Source organism: Sprattus sprattus (genome assembly GCF_963457725.1).
Source record: "Sprattus sprattus genome assembly, chromosome: 16".
NCBI lineage: Eukaryota > Metazoa > Chordata > Actinopteri > Clupeiformes > Clupeidae > Sprattus > Sprattus sprattus.
Window position 1 is genome coordinate 15,190,628 of NC_137914.1, and position 26,183 is coordinate 15,216,810.

The window sequence follows — 26,183 nt, forward strand, 5'->3', positions numbered from 1 at the left end:
TTCCAGTTATTTTACTAAGAAATCTACAGTGCTTTGCTTTGCAACAGGGTTATGCATTTTGCAGATACACAACATCCGTTGAGGGGAGGTTATAGACTTCAGACATTGAATTGTGTGAGAGAGAGAGAGAGAGAGTGTGAGGATGTTTTATGTTTGCACTTGAAATTTACAGAATATTTAGACAAGATGTGTAAAAGGCTTAATTAACCACTGGTAAGTTTGTAAAGACCCTTATGGACCATAAAATGCTAAAACACTACCTTGCTCTGCATGACTTGAGAGCATACAACTGGCAATCTTGTTACTCAATACTTTGTATTGGTAACGAAATGTGAATGTTTCCCGTCAGATTCCTGAAATACTACAACCCATGTAGGTAGTCATAGTCACTGAATTCAGACTTGTCTTAAATGAATAAACAACCTGGCAAAGATTTTTTTCCTGTGACATTGATATGCTAGAGCTGTTATAGCCAACTTTGTGATAATGCTTGTCTCAATTTTTGGCTGACCAGGAATGCAGATGTTTCAATGCATTTTACCCATTTCTTTTTTAAATTAAAGAAACCTTATTATCTACTGTTGTTTTTGTTCATAGATTAACATGACTTCATCTGACAATAGAAAGTTATAATTACTTTTGTGAAGTGTACCAACCATACAATGGACCAAGAGCGTTTTATGTGCTTAAACATTATCCCACATTCACTGCTTTGTTGGTCTGTTCATTCTGTGACATCCAACTTTCTTGGTAAATTTGCAGTAGAAGAAAAAAAGCACATTAAATTTGATTGACTAAGCACATTAAATTCTCTACTTTGCCATGTCCATCAGTCACAGCAGTAATACAAACCAATCATTTGCATATATTACTTTTTTTTTTTTATTGAAGACCACCAGCAGTGCGGATGAACTTCCAACAGAATCTTTGAACACCATAAACAGCATTACAGCATTATGCAAAGATCACAACCTCTACATTCATCTAATATAGTAAATGTAAAGAAATGAAAATCTTTCAGAAATGACAACCAGAGAAAGAAAAGGGAATGGTTCAGAGAAAAAAAAGAAAACAAGATCTCCCCATAGAAGGGTCATTCTGGCCGAAAGGCCAATCCTTTGTACATCGCTTTTCTCTCCCCCTTCCTATTAGGAGACCATATAATCTATCAATGTTTTTGACATAGTACCGTCATCACATCAACATAAAAACTTAGATGACCACATATTGTTATTTTTCATAATTGAAAGATGTGACATTTATTCTTTTTCTGAATTATTTATTAATATATGTATTCAATAATGTATATGCTCATAAGGCACTTAGAAAGTCCCATGGGTATTTGAGCTGTAGGATAATCGTCTCCCTGCCTTATGCTTTTTGGGGAAGAACAATGCAAAACAATAAAAAAAACAAAAAGGGTCTTTCAGAGATCTAAGAACTAGAAACTACAAAAATTCAAGCCATTCTCATCATTAACAGCAGCAGAAATTGAAATAATTTGTTCTGGAAAAAATATGCGTTCGGATTTGGATAATAAAGTAGGCTGCGTGAAAAAATCCAGTCTTTGCTGTGCTCCCCCCAAACCTCACCTCATTGGCTGCACACAGGAATATGAACACTCCACCCCAGATGAATCACAAAAGTGTAAACCTGGTTCAGCAAGGAAAGATAAATCATTCATAGAAAAGAAAAATATATTGACCAATCTAACACAATTTCCTGCAATCATATCTGACAAGCCTTTAGTCTTTTCCCCCTCTCCTGTGTGCCCCATGCTGGTAGTTATATAGACACTTGAACCCTGTGAGCCTCATCTTAGGAATAACCACTACAGAAATTCAAATACAGTGGTGAGCACAACAACATAAAACAAACCCCCAACACGAGCAGATCGATTTTTCAGTGTTACATTTACACTTAATGCATATGACAAATTATTAATTGAGACATTATACTACACTGCTTCTAACAGAAGGTTTCTACGGAAATGATAAAAACCCATCAGTAAAAATCACTTGGAAACACTGTCAGTAAAATGCCGACAGCTTTATATTGAACCACTGCAACAAATGTAAAGATGACGACGGGGGCAGGTCAGGTCAGGTACATGAAGATCCTTGCATGACAGAATGAAAACCGGAGTGGTGGGAGATCAGGAACCAAGGGGCTCAGCAGGCTTTTAGGCCCCAAAAACAAAGACACATTTCAGGAATTTACAACACAAGTCCCATCTGCCACATCAGCTTATACAAACATCAAAATTAATTCAGCTTTGTGCACTAGTGCTTAAGCAACCTGTTCAAAGACCGCCAAAAGGAAACACCACATCACCACATACTGGAGCTCCTCTGGAAAAGCCATATGCTTGTTCCCTTCTGGCCTCATGTCAGTACAGTCTTTGCAATGTATGCCAGCTCAAAATTATAATAATAATAATAATAACAAATAAAAAAAACAAATCAAAAAAGAGCAGGCCCTGTTAACCTGATCTGCTTGGCAAAACCAAACTTTCTCACCAAATGTATAAATCGATGGGTAAAATGGGCTTAGGTATTCACACCAGGAGGCTGAGACAATAGTGTCACCAATCTTAATTAGCACTCATACTCAGTCTGATATGATGAGTGACATCTGTCGGCCATTCACCAGAAGCCTTCTCTCTGCTTGTAAAATGCACTCCTTAGGTCAAGAGAGACAGACAAGAGGATGGGAAGTACAGAGGGTGGGAAGGAGGAATGGAGAGCCGCAATCTCTTCTCATTCTTCCACACCCTCACTTCTCGCGGTAGTACAGGAGGTACATCTTCAACGGCTCGGGCAGGGGCAATCCCAGAATCCTCTCACGCAGGATGTTGACAGGCGCTTCGCCCTGGGGCTCGCCCTTGCCTTTCTCCTCCTCGTCCTCATCCCCCTCGTCTCGGGCTGCCTGCTCCTCCTCGTCCTCCTGCTCCTCCTCCCCCCTAACGCCTTTCCCCCGCCGTCCGCTGTCGCCTCTTCCTCCTCTCCCCCGCCCCTCCTCTTCCTCCTCCTCGCCCTCTTCCTCTCCATCCTCGCTCTCCCTCGGTGCCCCGTGTGCCCTCAGCTCGACGAGCGACGGGATGGCTGAGTCGCGCAGGATGAGCGAGTCCACACGCCGACGGTGCAGGCGCCGGCGCTTGAAGCGTGGCCCGTAGCGGTGCATGGCGCGGGCCCCCGGAAACGACACACGGCCCTTGCTGCGGCCCTCGGGCGCCCCCGACGTGGCCCTGAGTGTGTGCCGGATGGCCAGGCGGGCCAGGTCCTGCAGCGACCGCACCTCAAACATTGCTGAGGGGAACAGAGGAGAGGAGATAAGCACAGGGAGAATAAACAGAGATCATTAAATATCGCCCCTCAAGGACGTCATACGATATCCATCAAATGGTTGAGCAAGTATAGTATCCAGTTCTACATAGAGGCCATCTTCAATTCCCTGTAAACCACCCAACATGTGGATTTGTGTGTCAAGGTCTCTGAACATCACACACCTGAACCATTTCAAATGAGAGAGGTTTTAATCTGAGGCCATTGGTAAATTGTCATAAAATGTAAGCCACCAGATTATGCTGATAAACTCGTGGAACAAGCCACACCCCTGTAACACCCACCAACGTAATAACTTCCCACCAACGTAATAACCCTGCCAACGTAATAAAAAAGTGTGCATTTCAGACGTAATAGCCCGGCCAACGTAATAATTTCCTGCCAACGTAATAATTCTTGCCTCCTGCCAACGTAATACACAGCTTCCTGCCAGCGTAATACTTATTACGTTGGCAGGAAATTATTACGTTGGTGGGAAGTGTAACACCCACCAACGTAATAACTTCCCACCAACGTAAAAATCCTGCCAACGTTATAAAAAAAAGTGTGCATTTCAGATGTTATGGTCCAGCCAAGCTTGAGAAGTCTTATATTTTGTTACATTTTGTCCCACCAATGTAATACATTTGATCATTTGCTTAATAGATTCCACTGGGTAGTAATTTTTTATTTGTATTGAAGGGGCAAAGACATGTCAGGATTCTCATCTCTTATCTGACACATTTAACCATACAGATATATGCCTCTTTTCCACTGTTTTCTGGTAGGCCTTCGATTGTGCAGGCAAAATGAGCGTTTGTGCACAAACCGTCTTTAAGATAGCCTATTTAACTTTGTGACCTTAATTGACCATAGGCTACTCAGCACCCCCTCAACATCCAAATGACTCGAAAATGGTTGGAATCGTTTGTCCTTCGTTTGTGCACGATTGTGCAGGCAAAATTAACGTTTGTGCACAAACCGTTTTTATATAATTTAACTTTTAATTTTTTGGAAGTAGGTGACGCAGCACCCCGTCAACATCCAAATGACTCAAAAATGCTTGGAATTGTTTGTGCATGTGTGTGTGGGTAAAATTAACGTTTGTGCACAAACCATTTGTATGTCACTTTGTTTGGTTTTGTCATTTTATTTATGTTAAGTCCTAAAAGTTAAATATCTTAAAGACGGTTTGTGCACAAACGCTCATTTTGCCTGCACAATCGTGCACAAACGACGCACAAACGAATCAAAATACTTTTATTCATTAACTTGGCCCTGTTTCTCGACAGGTTAGTTGCTAACTAAGTAGCAACTTAGTAAGTTGCCAATGGGACATTGCATTGCAGCCAAGTAAGTTGCTAACTTAGTTAGCAACTAACCTGTCGAGAAACAGGGCCCTGAATTAGGGTCGCATTTGCATGTAGACTTTGTTGCCATCTAAGTTAACTTTGTTGCCATCACTATTTCTTTGTATTATTGTTCAAAACTGTATAATTAAATGTGTCAGACAAGAGATGAGAATGTCATTGGGAACAAAGTCTTCAATACAAATAAGAGCTTACTGCCCAGTGGAATCTATTAAGCAAATGATCAAATGTATTACATTGGTGGGACAAAATGTAACAAAATGTAAGACTTCTCAAGCTTGGTCAAGCTATTACATCTGAAATGCACACGTTTTTATTATGTTGGCAGGGTTATTACGTTGGTGGGAAGTTATTACATTGGTGGGTGTTACACTTCCCACCAACGTAATAATTTCCTGCCAATGTAATACTTATTAAGTTGGCAGGAAAATGTGAATTACGTTGGCAGGAGGCAAGAATTATTACGTTGGCAGGAAATTATTACGTTGGCCGGGCTATTACGTCTAAAATGCACACTTTTTTATTACGTTGGCAGGGTTATTACGTTGGTGGGAAGTTATTACGTTGGTGGGTGTTACACTTCCCACCAACGTAATCATTTCCTGCCAATGTAATACTTATTACGTTGGCAGGAAGCTGTGTATTACGTTGGCAGGAGGCAAGAATTATTACGTTGGCAGGAAATGATTACGTTGGCCGGGCTATTACGTCTAAAATGCACACTTTTTTATTACGTTGGCAGGGTTATTACGTTGGTGGGAAGTTATTACGTTGGTGGGTGTTACACACCCCCCAAACCCTGCATTGCTCTATTACATTCCCAATGTTCCCGCTGACCTCATGCCAAGTCATTACATCACTATTCAAAAGTGTCTATTTGTAGCTTTGGAAATTAGCTCTGGTCACATAGTGGGGACTCACGTAGTGGCACAATCCTGGTTTTGCCATTGGTATCTTGTCTTGGCTGCACCAGTGGTGCAAAGGACACGGCAATAATCTTTTTGGTCTCCCAGGAATTTTGGCCTGTGCGGGTGATCTTGGTCAGCTGTAAAAGAACACGTCAGCTCTTAGGTCGGTTTGTGACGGATGGGTCGATTCCAATTCAGAGAAAGCGGCCTACAAGGACAAGTCAACCTGACCTAGTGAGTTAAGAGTCACGTTCTGAATCGGTTATTCCTGGTTGAGAAGGGTAGTTCCAACCAGATAGGAGACAATAAATAAACCTCTAAAATTTCCCACATCTTTTCTATATATTTCTAGTACATGTATATACTATGTCTATACTGTACATAGAGTGTGTATATACTGAAGAACTACTTCAATGCCAATACAGCCATTTCTCGAGTAGCTGTAGAGACTGTCCCTGCGATGGTGCTGCAGGACTCACCTTTTCCTCCAGGGGCAGCACCAGGACGCCCCCCACCTTCAGCAGGTTCTTCATGTAGTTCTCGTGCTCGCGCTGGACCCCTGCTCCACAGTACACCCGATCATACTGTCTGCTGTCTGGGGGGATCTCCAGGCAGTTGCCCGCCACAAATACAGGCTCGCAGAACTCAAACCTGCAGCCACACACACACACACACACACACACACACACCGACATGACTAACATCCTTATGACTAACACACACTGCAGAACACACACATGAGCTATTTCTGGCATATCTATTTTCAGTGCTAGAATGCTAACACAATCACGGCAAAGAGCATAAGACGCAAACCGGATTCATACCCATTTGTCTATTGATTATTAACTGGAAGCAGTTCAGGTAGAGGCACTGAAAAGAGGGGGGGGGGGAAAGTGGACTCACTTGTCAAAGCTGTCACTGGTTTTAATGAAGAGGTCCAGTTTCTGGTAGGCATACTCTATCACATCTGCATGCAGCTCAACTCCATGATTCACTCCAAACGGTCCTTAAGTAGAAGAAGTCGATCAGAACACCAAACATTAGGGTTTGAAATGTGTCCAAATCATACATTAGTTTCATGCTTAGATGGGATCTACAGCGCTAGTCTTGTTGAAGCACTGGGGTGACTTGAGTTCTTCAGGAACATGATCTGAGGTCACCTCACTGATGCGCTCTATACCAGAGTCATGTAGCAGGAGCCACTGGAAGGCTACCTGAAGTCACCTGTACCCCGGCCAAGAAATGATCAGGTGAAGCACCTCAAACCAACACCAGTGAGAACCCTTGAATGTTTAAAGGGTGAACACATGATAGGGCTTTGTGCTCTTCCAAGACGTATACACAGGAGCCATCAGTGTAAAATAAATCTAATTTTTATCAGAAGATTTTATCCAAAGCTCCCAATCCAAAGTAAGGTGGACGTTTTTGAGAGCGTGTGGTTTGCTTTGTGGGTGTCACCTTTCCCCAATCCCCACCTTTGGATCCGAAGACAGAGATCTCACTTACAAATAGCATTTCATCCCACACACAGACTCTCTTCTGCACCTCACTGTGCATGACCAGGCATGCCTAATTCATCAAAACCCATTAAGACACACCTCAGAGAACAAGCAAGTCATGCTCACCCCAAACAGTGACAAACAGACACAAACAAACAAACAGGCTTGAAATTGCAACTGCAAGATCTTTGAATCTGGATCCTGTTCCCCAACTTGCTTGGCTTCTGCAGGACACACTCACCCAGTATGAGGCCCACCATGGTGCTCAAGTAGCCAGTGCCGCTGCCCAGGTTGAGGAAGGACAGGCCCGGCTGCAGGTCCAGGGCCTCCATCACCTCCGAGTAGATACAGGGCGCAGAGAGGTGGATGTTCCCGTGTCTCCAAGCCAGGTCCTTGTAGGCATTGTCGCGGTACTCCTCCAGGTAGTAGTCGGCGCGGTCGATGGCTCGGAAGGCGCGCTCCACCAGGTCCGAGCGGATGTAGTGCGCCTCCTTCAGGTTGTCGATCAGTTCGTCGTTGTCCTCCCCTGCACTCACCGCTCCCCCCATTGTGACAAAAGAGTGAGGGACGCTGCGGTGGACCTGGGTGGTGTGGAATGAAATGGGGAAACTCATGAAACAGGCTGCCAGTTGCTGACTGTTCTTGCACTGACAGTAGAGAACAAAACAGAGAATACTGTGTTCTAGCAGGCAAAAAAAATCATATTCAAATCATTTTTTTTACAAAGGTCTATAGCGGGAAAGCCCATATAAATCTTATATTTTTGACATTGTAACACTTTTTCATGCAGATTTCTGTATATTTACATGACATGGCTCATCAGAGAATGCTGCTGTAAGAGAAGAAATAAGATATATACATATTTTCTGATATATACATGCTTTTTGGGCATCTGTGTCCACAAGTGTCTAGTATCTGAGATGATTGAGTTGGCGGAGAGTAACGCTACTGTCGAGGAGGAGATTGAAGCGGTTAGAAGGATGTCAAATTATAGGCTAGGGTACACGTTCAGTTAAAATTGTTGTAACTTGTTACAAAACAACCCCACTGATAGGCTACTAGTAGTTAAGCAATGTTCGTGACGCATTACAAATAAGTCTGTACTTTCCAGTGTACAAGCCTTTGAATACATCCAAAATCACCTTTCAACAATAGACTTCTAGGGTATACCATTATCAGCAAGGACTAGTGGGCTGTATCTTTAGAGAGACTGTATGCCTGTAAATTAAAAAATGAATACATAAATGAAACAAGAAAAATAATGCAATGATCTGAAAATCTCAGTAGGATTGTCAAATGGCCCATCAAACTCAAATTATTTTTCACTTGCATTCATGTGAATGCAAAAACAATAACAACAACAGCAACATAATATAATATATTATTATATAATAATAATAACAATAGGCTATATGGTACTACATTGAAGTGTGCGATACTAAGTACCACTGTAGTCTGCCAATATCATGCTTGTGGTTATTGTTAAATAGATCTATCATGCCTGCCCAATGCATTTTGGGCCTACTTTTGAAGTTCCAGCTCAGGCTGGGCCTATTGTGACCACAATGAAGAAGAGCAGGGGGGAGAGAGAGCACATGAGACGTGAGAAAGGAGAATGGGAGGGAGGAAAAAACAGTAGACATGAAAGTGCAGTTAGGAGACGAAGAGCGCATGAGACAGATGAGGAGAAACCCCCTCCAAGTTCAGGGCTAAGTATCTTTCCCCTGCCTCGGTGACTGTGTTTTTCATCCATCTTAAGAGGCAACTGATTATGTGCTGACAAATGCTATTTGAATCCCAGGGTTGGCTAAATCTAAATTTGATTGGTCACAGTAGTCCAATACAACCACACGACCTTGTGTTGACGGGCATTCAATTTAATCTATTTCTGAGTCAAACAATGCCAAGTGTAAAAGTGACACACAGCTGTTCCACACTTTCTACACCTACACGGGCAAAAGACGAATGGCATGATTAGTCTGAATATTTGGCAGGATTGATATAGGTTGGCCGCTTCCAAAAAACATTTGAAATGTAAACTAAGGAACATCAAAGGGAGACAATTGGCAAAGGAGTCATAAAACACCAACAATCGCGTTCACAACTTGTCGCAACTACCTGTTGTCTTTTATAGTCCGTGTTGCTTATCGAGAGTCTTGTGTTCTCGACTGCAATTTCAGAGGGTTGACTGCCCATATGGCACTGAGATTCTCTAGTCTTGGGGCGCGCTCCATTGGCCTTTCCAGTAAATTGCTGCCTATCGGTCAACACTTGGCTGGCGTTACTGAGATTGTGTATTGATATAAACAGATTACAAAAGTCTGCATTTCATGAATTTCCAAAAGTTACTGCACCATCATCCACTGAGTGACGCTGTCGTACCCGGTCGAGTAAGATGCTTCCTTTTATGAAAAATACATACAATGAAAAACTAAGCCTTTTGCAGCACAGATACATACTAAAATGTGCGTGTCAGAACATTAAGTAAGTAAAATGCGCCGTAGGTAATGTTGTCAGTCCAAAACAACAACACGAGCGTTCAGATTACATTTTAGTGGCGGATATCTGTTTAACGGTAGTGTTATGTTAACCTACTTCGCTAACCCAGTAACGTTAACGTTAGCATAACAACAATAAACACACAGGTATGAGCAAGACTGTTCAAACATGTTAGCAGCGAGAATACTGTCATCTTTCCAACAGTGTAAGAAACGTGATGCGTGCTTTTTCAAACGACACCAACACCAAACAGAAAACCACAACGTAGAGACCAGCCACGTTTAAAGTCATAGCTAGCTAGCTATCTGGTTATCTAAGACAAAAGAGTCGCAAACCGAAACACTTTGATATATATTTAACATGAATTGCCTAAATTATTTTTTACCGTGTAAGTATAGAGTTTCTTTGCTGTTTCATGCAATAAGCCGGTATATCCCTCAGTGGATTTATTGGCAGTGTTTTCAAGGTTTTCTTCGGAAATACTCTGCTGCTTCTCTGGCTGCAATCCTGGATGTAAACACTAGCCAGCTGACGCACTGACGTAGCACGCACGAATACGCCAAAATGTGTGTCACCGGGCAGAAGCCAAGATTTCAGAACACTAGTCCCTTCTGGCAGAAGTGTGAACTAGCCAATATCCCTTGAGACCTTGAGTAAATTATTGTATTCATCCATTGTATACCCACATATCTTGCATACAAACAAGCTACACGGCATCTGGCAAATAACCAAATAATAAAACGTAGGTCTAAAAGTTAAAGTTATCAAACCACTTCTACCAGGAAACCAGCAACGAAACTCATAAATCAAACTGCTGCATTAGCAAAAACATTCTACTTTGGTGCTGCACATAGGGTTATTAGGCATGTGGGTGTGGACAGATAGGCCTGTATTTATAGCAGGGGTCTTCAGCCCAAGGACTCCTTGGTAGCTAGTAATTGAGTAGCTTGAGAAGCTTAAGTATGGATAAATATCTCATACCTACTGAGAGACCTGACCCTGGTAAGTGGCACAAAGCTTGTCTATTCTAGTGCAGATGGAGGTTGTGAGGCAGAGTGCCATATCAGCCTCAGGCTGCAGTCTTGACCTGTATTTGCTCTTCAGGTAGACAAGAGAGGAAAATCACCTTTCCCAAAGATATGTAGTTGCAAAAGGTAAAAGGCTCCTCATCAATTTCGCTGTCAATTGAGGGAAGTCTTTCTTGCAAGAAATCCAGTATTGGATGAGTGGTCTTGTGTCGTATGTGTTCCTGTGTGTGCCGTCAGTGGATATTTCAATGAGCTTATCTTCCTCTGTCACTGTTGAGTTTGAGCCATCTGCTGCACTATCTTTAAATGGGAATTGTATCCATGTCTTGTCTTTGCGCTACAACTCAGCCTCAGAGAAGTATTTCCCAAACTCATCATCCTGTACCTCCAAATGTGTAACAATTGTGTGTATTAGGTCCTGTTGGTCGATTCAACTGCCACTTTGTTTCCGGTCCTGCTGAGGATTTTGTGTGGTGTTGCGTTGAATGTGGTGGAGAACTTGTCAGTTTTGTCTTGTCTCAAGAGTACAGTGTCACCGACACTGACTTCTGACTACTGCGCTCTTCTGCGTGTGTCTGCATACAGCTTTTGCTCAGTTTCACGGTCACATACTTCCTGATCCGTGTACACTTCAATCAGTTCAGGTAGCTTTCCTCGAATCTCTGGCTGAAAAGCAATTCAGCCGGCCTTTTACCTGTTGTTGGGTGGATGATGCTAGACTGTAACATACTTTCTCAGTTCCTTTTTCCAATCCAGTGAATATTATATTACATTGTGAATAAAAATGTAACAAATTGAATCAGTTGAATAGACTGACCACAACATGTGCCCATAGATCAGCCTGTTGTCTTGATGTCTTCTTATACCTGTCAAATGACAAGTAAACCCAAATAGAAGATACCAGTGACCTTAACAGCCTATTCCTGCTGTATCCACACCATTTGAACACCTGCTTGTGGATTGTGTGGGCCCGCTGCCCCGCTCACAAGCTGGGAATGGCACTGCTGGCACTGGTATCTTCTAATCAGAATGTGTTTGTCCACTTGTTACCCTTCTGCAAACACTCTGAGGTACATTACTTATCACGATTAAAAATGGCAATGAAAAAAAAAAACAGCAGGTATATTTGGGCAGACCTGTGAATTCTAGAAAGTTGACGATGTCATGAAAACTGTGGGTGTAGATAAGGCAAGCCTTATTATAATAAAACTTAACAAGACACTATGTGATGATAAAACCTAAGAGGAACAATATGTGAGTTAAGGAGACTTTGGCGTCACTTTGCCAGTAGTCTATCCGAGCTAATAGCCTACTCACTAACTAAGGGTGGCCCTCCCGCTTCCCCTTTTTGGAGAAATGGTTTGACCTTTCCATGGCTTGAAGTGGTCCTTCTGTGTTCTGAGCCATATGATATTGGGTTTAGTGTGCACTGTTAATAGTGGATGTCAAGGTCTTTATTCACTTACTGTGGGGTCGAAGCCTGTTTTTAGTGGGGGGGAGGTTCAAAGATCACAGATCACACTGGGTGGTTTCAAAGCTGGTTGCAGCATTAATATACTCTTAATAAAACACCAAATTATTATACATTTCAGTTCCTCACTACAATAATTTCTTAGCTGAAGTTAAAATGTTGAACATGTCGAATAACAAAATGACTACAAAAAAACAAAAACATGTCAGTATTGCACATTAAATACAGTAGCATCTGCCTATTGGCTATAAGATAATAAGACAGTGTTATTTAGCCAACTCAGACAGCTTAATTTCTCCATGTAAGGCTGCTAACTTGTTTGCAAATATTGAGTGGGCTGATTGACCCACTATGCTCACTGCTTTGATATAGCTTACTCTGGACCTGATAGGGCCAGATCTGTTTCAATTGCCTGCCATCTGCAGGTCTATTTATTACAGCTTCTGTTATGTCTTCTTTTGGCCACTAGATGTCAGCTCTCAAGCATTAATTATTTGAACCACAATAGTCTATAAAATAGAGGGGTCACTGAATTCACTTTTTTTCACCCTTTCACACATCACACATACACTGAATAGACAAAACAGACACAGCGGATCAATGGTATTTGTTCTTTATTAATGTTTTCGATAGATAACATTAAAAGGAATTATACCCCCCCGCCCCCCTCCCATCACAATAACAGACACCACTGTTCCTGGTTTAACACTGACACTGCAACACGGGTACATAGGTACACAAACACAGTCACAATTCAGACCCAACTACTGTAGTCACTTCCAAAAATGCGAATAAATTAAAAAAAACAAAAATGTAAAGATACCTCATTATGCGCACAGCCAAGGCCCATCCTGCTCTACAAAATGGCACAGTAGCAAAGAAACAACCACCCTCTACAAAAATGAACAATAAACTCCATATAGTCCATCACTGTGGAAGTGCTCTTTTATTTTGGAAGTACCTATTCAATTTTATTTTTTTTTCCTAAAGGAGAGCGTTACCAATGCCTAGAAAATGACCAGTAAAAATAGCTCATCTCTGTAAAAATGCTCTAGCTGGACAGACCTTGGCTGTGAATGGCATCACAAACTTTTTTTTTTAAACATTTTTTCTTTAATACAACAACCATAACACTGTTATTTAATACAAATTTGTACAGAGAGTCCCACTGGTGCCACAGTAATGCCCTTTGCACATATGCATCCAGTTTAGTATTTCTCGTTTTTATTTCAATCTTTCCTTCACAGACACTTGGCTTCTCATGCTGTGCAATACCTGAATTAACAAGATCAAATCACAGTTTTGTGTTTTTTTTTCTTGTGTCACTTGAAAACATTTTCTGTAAATTAATGTTTCATGTCTCTGAAACAAATCGAAAGTGTCTAAATGGTTAAAGACTGACATGTTTTTTGAACCTGCCTACAGTGACAGGCATCATTCATCTGTTTTTTTTTCCGGTGTCGAGCAAAATTCCCATTCCCCCTTCCACCCCAACCCTCCAGGACCCTAAGACACCCCCCCCACCCCACCCCGCCTCCATCCTGAGCGAGATATGAACCTAGATCCCAAATGTAAACATACCCTTTCCTGCTGTGAGTGGACTGAGAAAGGCACACATGATGAATCACACAGCAATAAGCTACAGTACCTATGAGGGCCATTTTGGTTATATCAGCTTAATGGAACAAACTATTGTCAGAGACATGCCTTTCTTCTTTTCTGTTTTGTGTGTGTATGCTTCATAAAACTCAAATGAGTGGCTAACGTCCATTTATATATCTAGATAGTCCATTTGCCACTGCTTTGGCATTTTAGGACACTCAAGTATAGACACCTAGGTGTGCCTTTAAATCTTGCTGAAGAGACCATATCAGATCCATGGCCACAGACTTCCAGACATTTCCATTAATTAAGCAGAGCATGATGAATCCCCATTGTAGGCTTAGCTATACCACATAGTGCATCCAATCAGACCAAAGAGAGACACAAGTTTTATCCATTATGTTAATACATATGCCATCAGAGGAAGGATACATTTGATCCAGTCAAGTATAGTGCAACGGCATGGAGTAATCTATGCCCATAGCCCAATTGTCAGCCTGTTAAGTGAAATAAAAATAGAGCCAGTAGGGTCATAGTGAGCAACCAACAGAGAAACAGGAAGCAGTGGCAAACGCTGCATAGAGCTTTAGACTCTGAGTGAATCAATACAACATGTGGTGACATGACATCATGAAAGCACCAGCAGTCTGCTTCGCGATTCATCTTCACCAAACCTAACCCCTTTGAAGCATCCAATCAGGCATTGTTTTATTCATGCCTTATAGGTTTCTCTGTGCCAGCAGATAGTGGCCATGTCCAATAATGCAGTACAGCTTTAGATGCTTGGTGCTTATATAATGTCAAAAGGGGAGAATTGTTAACAAGAATGGGGTATTGGCATCACCAAAATAATCAAGGGTTATTCTTCCGAACAGTTCCTATTTTTGGTTCCAAATTACATAGGGCAAAAGGCTTTCATTGGAAGAATTGACTGCAATGTCATCAACTTCCTAAATGGCACAACAATTAAGGGGCAGCATATATGGATTAGGGAATGCTACAAAAAAGACTTCAATTGAATCTTGTCTCATATTTTCCTGCATGAGAAGGACAAATAAACAACAAGGAAGGACAAAAAAATTTAAAATAAATAACAGACCTGAACCTGACTGATTTTGAGTTTGAGAGAGACACTGTGTGTCACCACATTTGAGTTCCTTCTTTTGAACTTAAAATTCAGGACTCCCAATTTATACCAATCACACACTGCTTACATTTGCGGAGCAGGCATGAATGTTTTGTGTGTGTGTGTGTGGTTTTTTTATTGGACTGCTAGAGGGTTGTGGTGGTCGGTAAGTTTCAAATACACAGTGTGCACATTCTCATTTGTTGTTCATCTGAATGTCCCTTAAATCTAACCCCAAAGAACCTGAGGCAAAAAGCATTGTCTATCTAAGACAGCGAAAAAACTTACATTGAACAACAATATACAGGTCATACATACACAATTTTATCATTCATGGCCAGTGATGTCATATTAGCACATCCTGTCTGTTTCATTGCCTTGGATCCTAGGTTCATTGCTGGCATTGGAAACACTAAAAAGTGCACAAAGGAGACCTATTTTATGGTCAAGAAACTATGACTTACATTGTACCTAACTCTACACCATTTTTCACAAAGCCACTAACTAACTGAGGAACCACATGGGTTTTTCTTGCAGTTAAAGCATGTTTTTTTTTTCCTTTCTCTAATATTTCATTGTTGACATAATGCTTGAGATCAGTATCTGAGACAAAAATCCAGTTTCTTCCATTGTAATTTCACAACACAGTACAATGTTAATAACGTACATGTATTACTAACATGGAGTACTTGCTGTGCACTGTGAACTGCATCTACAACATATGCACATGCTTGTGCACTCAATTAGAAGGAACACACAATAACAGATTTAGTCATCACCTGACCAAATGACAAGGGATATGACAATACACACAGTTGCATCCTGTGTAGACTGATGACAAAAACAGGGATTTGAAACTATACAAACAATCCCGGCTTCTTTAAATTTAGAAATCTGACTGACCAAAGTACACATATATCCTTAAAGCACAGTTGACTGGGCCATTAGTGGGTTTGCAAATTGCCTCCTATTGAAAATTATTATCACAGCTTTTGGACTGTTTTTTTTGTTTCTTCTTCTGAGAAGCTACAACAAGAGAGTTAACAATTACACTGAAAAAATATATGTATGTTTTATATCTTTGTATATATAGAGCGTAATCTTTTTTATACAGTGTGTATACATAGTGTATTTATGGCCATCTTGGCGGTATAAAGGCATCTGTAACAATCAAGACTCTATGCCATGGTCATATGACCCAAGGGTAGCTGTTGAATGATAAAGAAAGAGGGCTAGTGGCACTTTGTGCGTGAACAACGGAACTGAAGAATAAGGCTACAAGGGTATATACGCATCTGATATCAGTTGCCTGAGGACTCTGGAACATCCTCAGGGGGGTTGAGTTGCTTTCTTGGTTAGCTCTTTATTGTCTCTGCCATGTTTGACAGATCGGTAAGATGGCGCTTCAAGAAGGGTGGGAGTATAACGAATCTCAAGGAATGGTACAATTTAACTCTAAGTTTTGGGTGAGGCGATCTTGGCAGCAATGGTGAGCTTGAGGATGTTAAAGAACTGTTTAGTTCTTTCTATCCAGTTAGGTTTCTGCTGGGAAAACAATATTTTTCTGACATTTTAACTGGGTCAAAGGTGAGCCTCTGCAGCACTAAATATTGATTTTTGTTGTCGATTTATTTTTGTTTTCCAATTTTTGAATTCCAGGAAGAACTGTAGGTCTGCCTAGTGATCCCCAGGTAATCAAACACTATTTATGCTCTTTTTCCCCATAGATTTTTTTTTCTTTATTTAAATGTCAGCAAGGTTTTAAGACTACTCAGACCCAGTCATCACAAACACATAGACATTACAAAATGTACAACATCAAAGTTAATTAGTTATTAAATATTAAATAAATAATAAATACAATTTGGAATCTTCCATTAGTTATGGGTGTCAGAAAGCAGAAACAATAAGATGAAAAAAGAACTTTATAAAACTATCAAAATTTGTCTGTTAAAAATATTTGCACTTAAAAATGTTAAAAAACTATCTTCAAAGGAAAACAAGATATACAAAATAATTATGCGTGGTTGGTCATTATATAGATTCTTTTAAATATTGATATCTCATATTCCATGGCCTCAGAAAAAAACTATGGGCTGCGTTGCATTATTAAATAGGAATTTTAAATAGGAAAAACAGATAAAAATAAAAAATAAATAGGCAACATTAAAATAAAATAGTAATAAAATAGAAATAAATTACAATATGATCCTTTTAGAGATCTTAAATAATTTATATACCAATAATAATTACACTATAAACTATGATGAAGTGCAGTTTAACGTTCATAAATAGCATTGATATGACTGAATGGAACTGAAATGTATTTACAAGGTCTGCCTCCCCTTCCGGAGTCATTGGATGGAACATGTTATATAGTGGCTGCAGCTAAACTATTCTTCTTTTAATCACGGACAATAACCTGAAGGACAGAGGCGATGTGGGGTGCTAGAGTACCATGTCTGCCCCCACAGGAAAAGTGAAGACTGCGTTAATGGAACTGCACTAGGAAACAGTGGTCTTAAAGCGGCTGGAAGTCATATGCTTTAGTGTGAACTCCTCTTCAGGTGGACAGCATGAGCTTCCCTCCAGTGCATTTACGAGGACCATCTCTCCCACTTTTATTCCTTTTTTTACCTTTCCTTTTTCTTCATATTCTCTCCTACTCTCTCTCTCTCTCTCTCTCTCTCTCTCTCTGTTTCCCCGGTAACTTCAGCGAGATGAAGTGAATAGGATCCCAGGGCTATGACCAGGTGTTGTTCTGCCTGTTGAGGTCGATCTGCAGAACTAACTTCCTTCAAACAATTTGCTAAGTACACTGGCAAAGAAACTTGACAGTTCGCTGCAAGCTGATTGACTTTTCCTGTAGTAGTTACTTCCCTAATGCACATTCGGACCACCGCACCTTTTAGCCTTTCTGGTGGCAGGTACTGCTGACATCAAGTAACTCCTCCTCGCTTGCACATGTCCATTCCTGATCTGGTGCCCACCATGTTTGATGAGTGAAGACAACAAGCATCACTCCTGACGATGGGTTAAAAAAAAAAAAAAAAAAAAATGCAAAAAAAAAAAAAGGAACACTTGAAAAATAAAAAGATGTACTCTTCAAAACACGCTGCTGCGTGAATCAAACTGAACAATTTGGTTCTGTACTGCTCATGCTTCACTCTCCAAAGCCAGCAGCTTTTATCAATTTTGGTCCTCACTCTCACCATCGCCATGTACTGACTGTGTCACAGAACACTCCTGGGATGACGGGTTTAAGTCGCCGTTTGAAAATAACCTGAATGCCCCCTTTTTTCCCAATTCAGAACTCCAATTATGTATATTGTAGCCACACTTCTTTGCTTTTTCCTTGTTTTTGTTCTCGCCGTAGCACGTCCCTCTCAGACCTTGATGCCTTTGACAGCCTTGTTGATGGTTTCCAGCAGGGCCTTGTTCTCTGGGTTCTGGTAGCAGTCCTTGTTGGTGTACATGTCAGTCAGTGTGTTGACATAGCTGTCGAAGTTCTGCTCGGTGATGGGCTCACGCTGTGGTGCAGAATACATAAAGACAGTTATGCTAATGTCTCACTGTGTTCATATGTTAAGATGCTGTGGGTATCAGTGGGTCTCACTGTAATATATATACATAGATATGCAAGCCTGCGTGCGGGCGCGTGTGTGTGAGTGTGTGAGTGTGTGAGTATGTGTGTGAGTGTGTGTGTGTGTGTGTGCATGTGTGTGTGTGTGTGTGTGTGTGTGTGTGTGTGTGTGTGTGTGTGTGTGTGTGTGTGTGTATGTGGTGTGTGTAAAAGTATATCAGAAGAACAGAAACATAAGGTACATAACTATGTGTGTCTGGCTGCCATATTGGGTGTGGTTGTGTGTTTGTGTATCTATATACGTGGGTTTGTTTTTTGTGTGTAGACAGACTGTCAGCAGGCCTGGGCCTAAGGTGAACTGAGAGATCTTACCATGTGGGGCAGGCGTATGTGGGCCAGGCTACGGATAAGGGCCTGGCTAAGGCCGGACAGCTCCATAAACAGAGCCTCGTTCTGCTCCTCGATCAGCTTGTTCTCCTCCTCGATGTTTCTCAAGTTCTTTTCCATGGACGAGATCTGGCAAACAGCACACACACAAAATGTAAGCTCCAACTAGTTTAAAACTAGTTTATGCTATTTATGTTTTGGCATAAGTAAGACACACACTCACACGTGAACACACCTGCGTTTGGAGATTGACCATGTCATTCTCCATCTCATTGTTGGACTCGCTGAGCTCATTTATCTCTTTGTTCAGCTGCTGGATATCTTCATCATTGTCCAGGACTACAGAAAGATAATTAAGAGAAGGTGATGAAGTGAAAATTACTGTGAGGTAGGAGAGATGATTATTACAGAGCATACACCTAAAATACACATATAGAGTTAGAATATTCACATGTACGGTATACAGTATATCTATATAGAGAGAGAGACATTAAAGGGAAGGGGGAAACACAGTGTGAACACATTGAGAACCAGACTGAACAAATGACAAGCACAAGAGTAAAACAAAAGTCTTTTACCATCACTGGCTCTGAACTTGGTGCTGAGGTAATCGTCCTCAGGCAGGCGGGTCTTCTTCTTGGTGAGGGAGGCTCTGGGACAACCAGACAGACTGAGAGAGAGGAGAGAGGAGGGTTGTGAGATTAAGAGAGGAAAGCACACCAAGCACTCAAACCCTGTGACCCACTTTTCTCTGTTCTGCTCTTCAAACAGCCCTTTAATCCTTCCAACACTAAGAAATTCAATTGATATTTCCCTGCTGTGCTTCCGTATCATTAGGCAAAGCACCAGGTTGGTTGTAGATTTACTCCAAACACACACACGCCATACCAGAGTGTATTTCTTTTTTACTATGACGAATCGATTTCTGAATGATCTTCAATGTGTAAAGTAACCGCACTAAGTTTGTATAAAATGCTCTCTGTGTTTTCTGTATCTCCTTGAATAAGTCATTACGTTTCTAAGCAACCTAATCTAATGCTACCTACCTGTTTTTTTATTTCTACGGTTTTATTGTTGCATTTCCTTCCAAAAGTCCATAGTTCATAACCTGACTTGGCCTTGCCCTGCTTTAGGACCAAACAGGCTTTTTCCCCAGACATCAGTAACTTCAGTGTAATGTGAGTGTTACCTGCGGTGAGTGAGGAAGCTGCCGTTGGCATGGCCCGAGCCGTCACAGCCCGGGGTGGGGCAGGTGGGGCCCTCGGTTTTGAACGCTTTCCAGGAGAAGGGGGTGCCGTTCAGCATGCCCTCCTTCTGCCGGCGCGCGGCCAGCGGGCAGCCGTAGGCACTGCGGTGGGTGGCGTACTTCCCACTGATGTGACCCAGGCTGTCACAGCCAGGCACTGGGCATCTGAGGGTGGAGGTAAAGTGGGGAGGGATATAGGATAGTGAGATGAAGATGGTGGATAGAGAGAGAGATGGAAGAAGAGAGAGGGGGGAGCAATGGATTTGCAAGTGGTTAGGAAACACAAAAAGCGCTATAAAGATAAACATCTGGTCAGAAGTATTACCTTGCCCTCGTGAGCATGCTATCGCTACCCTGTGCTCCGCTAATAAAATCACACCACATGCTTATGGGAGTTCTGAAATCCAAGGCTCTTTTGGATTCCAGCCATATCCAAAAACTGACACTAAAGATAACTCAAGCAACGTCCTACGAGCAAAGTAATATCCGACCAGAGAATACACTTCTGTTTAGCGCATTTCCGGAAAAATGAAAAAGAAATACCACACAGACACAGACACACAACAGAAATGCATGCACAATCACTGAAGCTTGAGAATACTACTCTACGTGTTTGTGTCCCAAGTGACATTTAAGACATAATTAACATCCATTCCAGATAGCATCTGAAATGTTGCTCTCTTTGACATTCTCTAAGCTGCATTAAGCTAAAATGAACTGCATAACATGACTGTTATGTGGGAAGGCTGTGTATGGGAAGCATCTAGAGGGGTTGAATCAAGGCATCTCTCTGCCCTCTTCCTTTGACAGGAACAGGAATATTGAAATTCATTAACACCAAATCGATGTAATGTTCTTTACCGTATGATACAATAAAGAAAAATGCCATGGCTTTCTATGTGGTACGAACTTTATGAGCTCGGAGTCCTCCTTGTCGTCCTTGGTAGGAGTCGTTTTTATTCCACTTTTCTTGGCACGAGGACAACCAGACAAACTGAAAACAGAAAGTATGAAGCTGATAAAAACTCGAGACAAAAACTGCAATGGAATGCTAGAGAGAGAGAGATAGGAGTTTGTAGAAGTCAATTTATCTTTAAGACTGAAATCATGAAGCCCGCGTAAAAAAAATAAAGATCTCCAGGAACGCCAGTGCCTCAGAGTAAGGAACACTCTATCTGGAGAGGTTGAAGATATCAGGTATTTACACCCATGGGCCTGGGTGTACACTAATCCATTCAGTTTGTTCCCTACTCTAAAGTGTCAAACGATAAAAAGAAAAGAAAAAACTTAAGCAACCAACCAAGAAGTATCAGTACATGTGTGGGAGGCAGTGTGTGTATGGGGCCTATCTAAAGCTACCACTGTCTAACGCTAAGCTTCTCTGTCCACTATGGCATGAACATGTGTGTATGTGTGTGTGTCTACAGCGAGCTATGAAAGTTGACAAACAAAGAGATGTACCTTCTGTGTGAGGAGTAGTTACCAGTGATATGACCAGAACCATCACATCCAGGAGTGGGGCACCTGAGATAGCCAAATAACCAGGTCAGCACAAGACATTCTAAGCAGAGTGTGGTGTACATTTCATTTTTGAATTTCAAGTTTTTATAGAACAACCTGGTAAATACTAATAGGGATAAAGTCAATGTTATCGCTCAGCCATTGTATGATGTCAACCCAAGCTGTAGATACTCTCATACACATGTCTGATAGTGTGATTGTCAGGAGAAGAGACTGTCTGGGGAATGTGCAGTCTTCAGTGGAAACGGTAGAGATAGAGGAGAACAACACTGCTGTAGATTTAGTGATAAACAGCCAAGGCAGTGTAGTGTGCAGTGTGAAGCTTTTGGGGACTGCAGCAGCCCAGGGGGAAGGAAGAGAGAGAGAGAGAGAGAGAGAGAAGAGAGAGGAGGAGAGGAGAGCAGACATACTTGAGTTCAGGAGTGTGGGCTGCCATGAGGGACCGCAGACTCTTGTCAGCAAGAGGACACCCAGATAGGCTAAAGGGAAGAAAGAAAAGACGGAAGTAGAAGAAAAACACAGAGGGAGAAGAGAGAGAGAGAGAGAGAGAGAGCAAGATGCAGAAGACAGATCAATTAGAGAACACACAGCGAAGAAGAAAGCAGCGAAAGAGAAAAATCATGATTTTTTAAAATTTGATTTCAAGCAGCCAGAGAACGGAAACAGTCAGAAAATAAAGAGTGTGTTTTAAACTGATTGGCTTTTGAAGCGCTATTGGCAAAGTCGCTTATCCATCATTAAAGGACAACTCTCAAGTGTACTTAACACTTAGTAATCGGACACTTCAAGAGACATGAATTATTCAGCATGGATCCAAATGCACCCTCAGCAGATTCGCACAACTAAAGTGTAGATGTCGCACAAAGCCAAGAGTAGCGCTTGAGAGCTTAGGGAAGGATGAGCCTTCCCACAATGCTCTTACGATGACCCTGCTTTCTGATGCCATACCTGCGATGCGATGCATAGTTTCCAGTGATGTGGCCGCTACCATCACATCCAGGGGTGGGACACCTGCAGATGAAATAGGTCACAGAGTTAAACCACGGAGGCCTCAACCTTACGTAAGTTGAGTTGTTGTTAATTCAATCATAGTAACTTGTTCCACAGCAAGTAACAGTGCACACTTGATTGACATGATAACACACTGACCACACACACTGACAAAACTGTAGAATATCTGATATTGAGAACAGATGACATTGAGAACAGATGCCTGTCTGCAAAATTATGCGGTAGCTTACATTCTCAGGCAAAAAAAAAAGAAGAATCACTACTTTTACTTACGCTAGCAACTCCTTCTTGGCATCCTTGGGTGGCTGGAACTTGATTTTGAAGCTGGGGGTTGTGACCTCTCCAGGGTACTTCCTGTCCTCCAGGCAGTCCTGCATCATCTCACAGTCCTCCTGGTCGGAGGAGGCAAACGACTGTGCGGTGTGTTCCATCTGTGGGAAAAACATAGAGACACGACAGAACCTTGCATTAGAATGCACAAGGCCAAACACACAGCTCACAGAAACAGGGCTCACGAGGTTCAGAAACGACATAAATTCACTTCCCCCGGAGTCAATAGGAGAGCAGTGGTTTTGGCTCCAGCTATTTTTAGGCACACCTCAGAAACCTACTCAGGTGTTTAGAATAAAGTCCTGTGGGCCAGTCCTGTGGTAGGACAATAGGCTAGCATTGCACAACCTTCACCGCGAGGACAGCGAGAGAGAAAGGACAGAATTAATGAGGGGTGGAGGAGGGGAAGAGGGAAGCGGGGTGGGGGTGGGGTGTAGTGGGGGTTTACCCCCTTCACACTGACCTCCTCCATCTCCTCCTCACGCTGGCGGTTGGGCTTGGTGTAGTCCAGCGGGCCCTCCCACTCCTCCTGCTTGTAGGCGTGGGCAGAGTGCGGCGAGGTCATGCCACTGTGGCCATAGTGGGACGAGGAGGAGGACGAGGGGTCGGGCGAGCGCACGCTGGGACTGCCCTCACACTTCACTGGCTTCTTCATGCTCAGGTCCAGGGTCCCATTCTCATCCACCTCAATGTCCATAGTCTGCCAGATAGATATACAATATGTCACCCTTATTTATAATACCATATGTATGTCTACTGTGTTCTGTAAATTCATGATGAATGTGAATATTCACACATACACATAAACATATGATGTCCATCCACACATGAATATGATACGCAATGTATGTGTATAATACATTATGTATAATTGCACTTTGTAATGTTATGCAATATGCAGTGATTCTGATACAGTTTATTGTAACACATTACAGAACAGGATGTCTAGATTTAAAAATGTAACAGATGAGATTGTGGAGAAGATGGTCCCTGGGTGCAAGCAAAACATGGCATCAAAATAGATTGCTAAAGAGGCAAAGGCAAAGGGGAGGAGAGTGGAGAGGACAGGAGAGGAGAGGAGAGCATGCTGGGCTCTGATCCCAGAACAGTCCCTGGCTGATTAGCGTTGTGCCTCTGTGCCACGCCGCCCATTAATCTTCCCTTTTTATCCTCACAAAAAGACATGTCAGGAAATCGAAAAATGATGAAGTAGTCACTTTTTGCGCTCAGGGAGAGGCTTTTAAAAAATCACAATATCGGAGGAAAGAGCATGTGCAATTACAGTATCCCCCTCCTCTTTCCTATGGGAGGATGGAGAAAGAGGGTGAGAGAGTGCGTGGAAAAAAGAAAGAGATGGAAAAAGAAGGAGATAGAGAACAAATGAGGAGGACTGAGACCGCTGAAAGAGAGCGAGGGGGACAATGAAGAAAGGGCCACTCCAACAGAGAATAGGAGCAAAAATGACAGATTGTGTAAGTGAGAAATGACAGAGAGGGATAGAGAGAAAGAGAACGAATGAATAAATGAATGAAGATAGAGGATATAAAAGACAGAGAGGAAGGGGAGGGGTCCGTGTGAGAGAGTGCCCTGACCTGCATTCATCACTCAGAAACCGTGGCCGTTTCATCATTCAGACCCATAGAGAACCCCAAGCAATATAGTGACACAGCACAGAGCACATTGCTCCAGCAGGCTACAGAGACGTCTCTCTGCACCTCTCCGTAATGGGAAGAGAGAGGGATGAGAAGCACAGGAGAGGTGATGCAATCCTGCCTCAACATCACTTCACTCTTGCAACCCCTGCCAACTCATCCCACATTGATGAGTGAGATTCACAGGCTTCTTTTTTTTCTCACAGCATGCGTCATCTAATCAATTAAACAAGGCAAATACGGAGCCTCAACCAACCTTACTATGAGAGCAACTCAGAACTACAGCTAAATACAGCATCCTCCTTTTCCTTCTTTGCTCTGGGCCTCCAGTGAGAACTTCAGTCAAGCTCCTTACTGTAGTTTTAAGGGCTTACCCGGCACCATCTTTGAAGTCCCGCCCCCCCCCCCCGCTTGCTCAAATCCAAGCACAGCTGTGTTGCGTGAGGACAGACATCTATCAAGCTGCTCCCAAGGTGAATGTGTTCCATTGCTAGGGGGACAACCCCTCCATCTGCTGCTCTTTGTGTCAGTAAGGCTGAGCTGCTGAAATTCCCGTCTTCCCCAGCGGAAAAAAATACCTCCATGTGGGGATTCTACACAAACGGCCAGACAGCACTGTTCTCGACTGGAGATGAGCTCCTTGTCTACTGCTGCTAGTTACATCCACACAATTTCCTGGTGATGATGTGTTTCCGCCTGTGTGTGTTGCCGGTGAGAAAACTGCCAAACATGACGGGTGTGAGTGCGCGACTTACCTTGTCGTTGGGTTTGGTGCTGAGGTTCTCTGGCTGCTCCCAGCAGCGCGTGGACAGGTTAAGGATGGCGGTGGCGGCCATGTGAGCGGCCTCGGCGTCGTGGGAGTAGTCGTAGGCGGGGGGGACACTCTTGCCGAAGCCGCCATGCAGAACGAGGCTGGGAGAGGGAGCTCTTGGGAAGGAGAGTTTGGCTGTAGGAAGAAGAGGTAGAGAGAAGAGGAGGAGGAGGAGGAGGAGGAGGAGGCAGAGATGAGAGGGGAGAGTGAGAGAGTGAGAGAAGGTAGGGGAGGGAAGGAGAGAGAGAGAGAGGGGAAGAGAGAATGATTGAGAATAAAATTCTCACGGGTAAAGCCATTGTGATTCCTGATTGATGTAGCACCGTCAACATCCTCCTGTGTTTCACTCTCAAAGAAGGACGGCTTGTGAGTGGGGAAAGGAATAGATAGAGGCCTGATATTCGCCTGTTTATAAAAGCAAACCATCTGAAATTACACTAAAATTGAATAATCTAAGGTCTTGCTTGAAAATTGGATTGTGCTTGGCCAGTGTGTAGCTCAAAGGCTCAAGTGGCTGGGTTGAGTGTGTGTTTGTGTGTGTGTGTGTGTGTGTGTATGTGTGTGTGTGTAAGTGGAGCTCACATTTGAAGGCTTTGGGTGAGGTTTCGCTGGTGTGCATCTTTGGAATGAGCAGGCGTCTGCCAAACACCTGCGCATCAAAGCTTGCATAATCAAAGGACACCTTGGAGTACTTCTCCAGCTCCTTGGCCAGGTTGGCGCGCGGCGTGGTGGACATCATATTGGGGTTGTAGCTGCCATACTGCGGCATCTCTAGCTGCTTCACAAAACACATGGGCCTACAGGGAGATCACAATG

General features: G+C 42.6%; 2 protein-coding genes across 2 annotated transcripts in view; both read right to left on the reverse strand.

Annotated features, from left to right (window-relative positions):
* Nucleotides 1-891: 891 nt before the first annotated feature.
* On the reverse strand, nt 892-8,340 carry pcmtd2b (protein-L-isoaspartate (D-aspartate) O-methyltransferase domain containing 2b). The gene is made up of 6 exons (XM_080853809.1): nt 7,342-8,340; nt 6,505-6,607; nt 6,081-6,252; nt 5,615-5,738; nt 3,036-3,308; nt 892-2,969 (listed from the first exon to the last, which is right to left on the reverse strand). Exons 1-6 carry the CDS (start codon nt 7,712-7,714, stop codon nt 2,776-2,778), a joined length of 1,239 nt encoding a protein of 412 aa, XP_080709935.1. The 5' UTR covers nt 7,715-8,340; the 3' UTR covers nt 892-2,775.
* A 9,872-nt stretch (nt 8,341-18,212) lies between these two features.
* The window catches only part of myt1b (myelin transcription factor 1b), a gene marked incomplete at both ends in the record, with an annotated part of 12,921 nt that continues 4,950 nt past the window's right edge, over nt 18,213-26,183 (reverse strand). The window contains 12 exons of the mRNA XM_080853937.1: nt 18,213-18,356; nt 18,782-18,925; nt 19,032-19,135; nt 19,375-19,466; nt 19,986-20,207; nt 21,504-21,566; nt 21,974-22,042; nt 22,512-22,574; nt 22,848-23,005; nt 23,368-23,604; nt 25,312-25,502; nt 25,950-26,164. Of these exons, the coding sequence (XP_080710063.1) occupies nt 18,213-18,356; nt 18,782-18,925; nt 19,032-19,135; nt 19,375-19,466; nt 19,986-20,207; nt 21,504-21,566; nt 21,974-22,042; nt 22,512-22,574; nt 22,848-23,005; nt 23,368-23,604; nt 25,312-25,502; nt 25,950-26,164 (1,702 nt within the window). The remainder of the gene's footprint in view (nt 18,357-18,781; nt 18,926-19,031; nt 19,136-19,374; nt 19,467-19,985; nt 20,208-21,503; nt 21,567-21,973; nt 22,043-22,511; nt 22,575-22,847; nt 23,006-23,367; nt 23,605-25,311; nt 25,503-25,949; nt 26,165-26,183) is intronic.

What these genes read in the sequence shown, in the direction of transcription:
- pcmtd2b (XM_080853809.1), bottom strand. Translation starts at nt 7,714, where the DNA reads ATGAGTTTCCCCATTTCATTCCACACCACCCAGGTCCACCGCAGCGTC. An exon ending in CATGGTGGGCCTCATACTGG is followed by an intron (nt 6,608 to 7,341) that starts GTGAGTGTGTCC and finishes CTTCTACTTAAG; the next exon opens with GACCGTTTGGAGTGAATCAT. An exon ending in CGAGGATGGAGAGGAAGAGG is followed by an intron (nt 2,970 to 3,035) that starts GCGAGGAGGAGG and finishes GGCGGGGGAAAG; the next exon opens with GCGTTAGGGGGGAGGAGGAG.